At 36.1% G+C, this 6,180-nt stretch overlaps 1 protein-coding gene across 1 annotated transcript; it reads left to right on the top strand.

Annotated features, from left to right (window-relative positions):
- Positions 1-4,043: 4,043 nt before the first annotated feature.
- Positions 4,044-5,036, top strand: LOC149178790 (putative carboxylesterase 17). The gene has a single exon (XM_089423719.1). It carries the CDS (start codon positions 4,044-4,046, stop codon positions 5,034-5,036), a length of 993 nt encoding a protein of 330 aa, XP_089279845.1.
- The last annotated feature ends 1,144 nt before the right edge of the window (positions 5,037-6,180 follow it).

Here is a 6,180-nt window from a genome sequence, read left to right as displayed (position 1 = left end):
CCACAAAACGGATTTGTGGGCTACGAACCCAAGGTTGGGAGTTTTCACCCAAAGGAGTGGGCCCAAAACCAAGAAGAGATTTTATTTTTTAACCCCTCGAGATGGTAGAGCATCCTTAAAGGAGGAAGGGGGTGCCAAGAACAACAAGAGAGGATTTATGGTTTGAGAGAAATTAATTTATTTGTGTTTATATGTGGGTTTGTGGCATAAAAAGAAATTTGGCCTAGACTTAGAACATACCCTTAAGGGCTACATGTTGCCACAAGAGATTTGCATAAGTATGGGATGGGGAGGATCCTCATTTTAACATCCTAAGAGAACAACATCAGATGAATATACCTCTAAAGTGGACATAGATGAAAGAACCCAAGTGAAGGAGAGAAGAAGAATTGTTTTCTGTCTTCTCAAGATTGTTTTCAAGGTCGATTTTGAAAGAGATTGGCATGAGGGTGTAGAGGAGAAATATGGGAAATTCCATGGTATATTTGTAAGGGATAAAACTTCGTTTGTAGGTTGATTATCACAAATACCGTTGGAGAAGGCATGAAATCTTGTAGCAGAGCTTTTGGTGAGGCTGAAAGTGAAATAATGGTGAAGAAATATCTCTAGAAGACATCGAATAGATGGAACTTATAGAAGGATCCTATCCGCATTCATTTGAGGAGGATTTAGGCCAAGTTGAGGGAATGTCACAGTAGGTACAGTAAGCCCTAGTAGAGGTTCGAGTACCTTAGTCAAGTGCATAGGAGCTGAGGTTAAGAGGAGAAACAAAACATTGTAGAATAAGTTTAGTTGCCCTTTTGAGTTGATGTTGTTGCTAGTGGGTGAAAGTCCAAGTATTTGATAGTTGTTTGGGGATATCAAAGAATAAATTGGAGGGATGTAGGAAGATGTCTTGTATGCCCTAAGTACAATCACTTAGGAAGGGCTTTAAGCATTGTTAGAAGGGTAGAGGAAGAGAAGCCTAGTGGTTGGTCCCTTGAAGGAAGAAGTGGAAACCTAAGAGGGCTAGTGAAAAAGCCCTAAGTTGATAGGTTGAGAAGGACATTTGATAGTCATAGTGGGCAACCCTCCATGCCCTAAGTTTTCCTCATTGGAGCAGCACAGGAAGGAAATATAAGGAATAAGTCCCTAAGATCTGAGAAGTAGTAGTGGGAAGTCTAGGAATTGTTCACAAACAAAGTTGTGAACAACTCACAAGAAGACCCTATGATTTGGATTCATTGAACGACTAATGATCAGCTAGAGGGTAGATTGGAACCGTGTTCAGTGAACTAAAGGAGTAGGATCATTGATATAAGTATATTGGTGTTGCTACATATTGGGAGCAAAAGGACCAATAAATGTGTTCAAGACGCTTGGACTTGAAGGGATGTGGAGCTCTACATCAAAAAGTAGGTCAAATGTTATCTTGTTCAAGGTAGATTGATGATCAAAGTTGTTGACACCAAACCCTAGTTGTATTCCTCGTATCAATGATGGTATGAGGGCCATGATCCCTCATGTGGGAGCCCTAGATTGTTGTATTATAGATTGACAATATAATGAAGTTGGGTTGTTGAAAATTGTAAAAAGTTGTATATTTGTGCACTATTTGATTTATTGTTATATTTATTTTGTTGTGCAAGGTTGTTTGTTGTGTCATTTGATTTGGTTGTGTTAGATATTCTAAGACCCTAACCTGGATTCTCTAGTCCCGTGGAAAAATAATACAAATTCATTGTAATTCACTTCAACCTAGATTCATATTCCATATATTGTGCCTTGAGTAAGGAGCACAGACCAAAATCTAAGAAGTAATTGACACCAAAGCCTAAATTAATGCTACTAGCCAATCTTGGGAAAGTCACAAAGATTCATACCCTAATACTCTGAGCTCAGACACAAATAACCACAAAAAGAAATAGACCAAGACTAATAAATATAGAGCTTGAAAATTTTCTCCGCATAAAAGACTAAGCACCCCCAATGACCCTTATGGAGCAATCCTTGAGAGGCCAAACACATGACCAAATGTTCAAGAAACCCAAAATATTCAATCTAAACTTACGCAAGCATGCATACTCACCTTTTAGACTTTCAAATCCAAACAATCAGCCACTGCACAGTGGGACTAGCCCATTCAAAATTTTCCAAGAAGCAAATCCACAAGGTTGAGGACCTTCTCTCAGCTCCTCTTCATTTAATACAAGTTGTTATTCCAACCATCCAACCCAATTACTAGAAGAACACCACCAATTGTTAGGTTGCATGTTCATGCATGTGAAGGAAGGTCGCATCCTACCCCCATTTAATGCTTGATACGAACTATGGGGTGGTGGGAACAACCTCTGAGGGCCCCATTAAATCCATGTGAACACCCCCATTGGGGGAAATTAAAATTTAGTTACGTTTTATGATTTTTTTAATTTTAGCAATGCTAGTTGCATCATTCTTTTCATAAATTGAAAACTTTCAACATTTACCAGCCATTTAATTTATATGGCCACGATATTTATTGAGTTATATATATATATATATATATCTATATATATATATTATTTTTTTCATCTTTTTATATTAGTTCTGAAAGAATTTAGCAAGACCAAGGTATTTTCATTAATCCACACAACTTGTGGGTACACATGAAGCTTTATAAAATCTTTAATGTAGCTAAATTGTCTAGCGGGGCTTTAAAACCAAGAAATCTAACTTTATGAATGACTTTTACACTTGCAACTATAAGTTTGTGAAACTTCTTTATCTTTTTTATTTAAATATCATTTCATTTAAATAAAAAACCGTAATAATTAACATGCTCACACATAATATTTCTATAGAGTTGTGAAGGAAGATAAAACCAAATCCAAAAAACAATTTATTACATACACTCTCAATATTAAAATACAGTTTATCCTATCTTCCTCATTAAAGATTCATTAAAGCAAAGCTTTCCCCCATTGAAAGCATGTATATGACTATGTAGAAGAAGAGGCTAAACAACATAGAAGATAATTCTTTTTCTAAAATTGCTTCTAACTCGAGCCAAAACCACCACCTTGTGCTCAATTATAGATTGCATAAAAGTGCCCAATGAGATAAGGATGGCCCAATGTCTAAAGGATGCTCAATCTTGATTAGATTGTTAAATAATAAAGGAGATCATTTTGAAAAATAAAGATAGTATAAAAAAAATATTATTACATTAAAATTTAACTAGAAATTGTAGAGTAATAAGCAAAAGGAAAACGAAAGTGAAGATAAAGGAAGTGATCACCTCGAATCATGACAATCTAAATTATATCTTTGTCTTACTTAACGTGTGAAAAAGAAAATAAACATTACTAAAATAAAAACAAATTATTATTATAACAATAAAAAATAGAAATAAAAACTTTATTTTACATGTCCAAATTATACCTAATTTATAAAGATAATAAATTTAAATTTCAAAATATTTACCATACTAACGGTCTTAATAGTAAATATATTAATCAGTAACACTCTAAATAGTTTAAAAAACTTTAAAAATCTCTGATTTTCTAACTTCACTAAATCATTTAAGTTTTAGTAAACAATAATTATAACCATCATCCTTAAAAAAAATTCCCTCGCACAAAAGGTATATATGGGAGTATTGGATATTGGATTTTGAAAGATGTAATGATAACATGCCGTTGTATAGAAAATTAAAAACCAAAATCCATAAAACAGTAAGTAATGCAATCTCGAGGAGCCGTGTCCAAAATAATCTACGACAGCGAGACGATATTGTGGAGATTTCTCAAGATATTATGGGGATTTTCTGAAATGGGAGCAACAGCGGGAAGATATTATGTGGATTTTCCTGAAATAAAAGCAGCAGCGGGAAGATATTATGGGGATTTTTCTGAAATAGCAGCAGCAGAGGGAAGATATTATAGGGATTTTTCTGAAATAGAAGGCTGATATAATATGATCACTTATTTTTTATATACTAGAAGGGAAGAACCAATTCATTCAACGAACAGAATCCGCTAGGGTCGTTGAGAATTGGCTGGACTCTCGTCTTCATATACATAAAAATGAGTAAGCACTGTATCATTGATGAAATTCCTGGTGTAATTCGAATTTACAGCGACGGTTCAATCGAGCGTCCGTTAAGCATTCGGAATACACCAGTCACTGCTTCTCAGGCATTTGTGGATGGAGTCGCAACCAGAGATGTGGAGATCAATCCTCATACGGCCATTTGGGCTCGTCTTTATTTGCCTGAAGCTTCGCTAAATATGAGCCAAGCCGAGAAATATCCCGTTCTGCTTCATTTCCATGGTGGAGGGTTTTGTATAGGAAATGCAGATCAGAGATGTTTTAACGTATTTCTTTCTCGGCTTGTCAAGCAGTGCAGTGTGTTGTGCGTCTCAGTAAATTACAGGCTGGCTCCCGAACACCATCTTCCTGCAGCATGCGAGGACGCCATGGAATCTGTTGAATGGCTTCACCGTCTGGCGCGCGGGGACTGTGAAGATCCGTGGCTGAGTCGCTATGTAGATTTCGCGCGCTGTATTTTGGTGGGAGAAAGTGCAGGAGGGAACCTAGTGCACGAGGTAGCCATTCGTACAGCAGCTATGCAACAATTACATCCACTCGCGCTCTGCGGCGGTATCATGATAAATCCAGGATTTGTGAGAGAGCAGAGGAGCAGATCAGAGATGGAAACTCCTCCAGACATAGCTCTGCTCAGCGCCGAAGCGGTGGACAAATTTTACAGTCTTGCTTTGCCAAAGGGCAGCACTAAAGACCATCGCATCGCCAATCCAATGGGACCGTTTGCTCCAAATCTGCAACAGCTGAATCTTCCTCCATTTCTGGTGACGATAGCAGAGCACGATCTGATACGTGACACGCAGTTTGAGTATTGCGAGGCCATGAAGATTGCGGGGAAGAGCGTGGAGGTATTGATATCGAAGAATGTGGGACATTGTTTTCATCTACACGAGAATGTCGCCTCACAGCAACAGCAGGTGCACGATCTCTTGGACGCAATACAGACGTTCATTACAACTTGTTGCCAGTAGACCCCCAGAATATGAAATGAAGCCATCTATAGCAATATATCAATAATGTTTGAGACCTTATTTGGTCTAGGTATAACTCTTATGTTTAAAACTTACTAAATATATCATCTACTTTAGGTGAGATGGATTAATGCTAAAGTTACCTAATATTAATTAGTTAACATTAAACATTAATTCTTATTCTTAAATTTATTTAACTCCCAGCACTATTTTTCGTCTCCTTTCAAATTTTGTGACATTTTGTCTTTTATCATTTTATAGCTTAATGCCTAGTAATGTCGGTGAGCACATAGGAGCTATATCATTTTAATATAATGTTTTCCTTGCTAAACGCTATTAAAGTTTGAGATTCACCATTCCACTTAGCAACACCAACATTTTCATATTCACCATTCCCCTGAGTAGCACTAGTTTTTTATATTTACCATTCCTCTCAGTTGCACCAACTTTTTAGGGGTTGAAAAATCCCTTTCAATATCCTCCTTAACTATGTGGTTCCCTATCCTCCTTAACTACGCGGTTCCCTGCAAAAAAAAATTGATTTGTGTGTCTAGTATGTACTAGTGCACAAACACAACAATTTGATACATAATTCAGATGCTAATCAATAACCTCTAGGTAACATCAAATTATTTCATTATATTTTTACATCATAATTTTTTATTTTTTAGTTTATGGTTCTTTGTAAAATATAGATTCATTCATATATGTGTGTGGAAGAGGGTTACTAATAGAATTTATTCTCAGGAAATGGCATATGAAGGTTTCAGAGAAATCCTCCACAACATGGTTGTAATTATGACAACAAATACAACAAAAAGAGATATCAACATAGTCCATGTCTGAATATTTATTGAATCCTTAATCTCAATAAAGTATTGTTAAAAATATTCAATTTCTAGAAAAATGATAGAGAATGCAAGTAAAATCTACACTTTATAAAATATTTTGTTATCTCATAGTCTTAAAATGTGGAACATGGACATTGTACTTACTTGTGTTTGGAAGAGGGTTACTAATAGAATTTATTCTCGGGACATGGCATATGAAGGTCTTAGAGGAATCCTCCACAACATGGTTGTAATTATGACAACAAATACAACAAAACGAGATATCAACATAGTCCCATGTCTGAATATATATT

This window comes from Pinus tabuliformis, chromosome 4_1, assembly GCF_031772625.1.
Source record: "Pinus tabuliformis cultivar Carrire ecotype Pingquan chromosome 4_1, CPIR1, whole genome shotgun sequence".
Lineage (NCBI taxonomy): Eukaryota > Viridiplantae > Streptophyta > Pinopsida > Pinales > Pinaceae > Pinus > Pinus tabuliformis.
This window is presented reverse-complemented; position numbering and strand designations above follow the sequence as displayed.

Coding starts and splice junctions, on each gene's coding strand:
- LOC149178790 (XM_089423719.1), top strand. CDS start 4,044: ATGAGTAAGCACTGTATCATTGATGAAATTCCTGGTGTAATTCGAATT.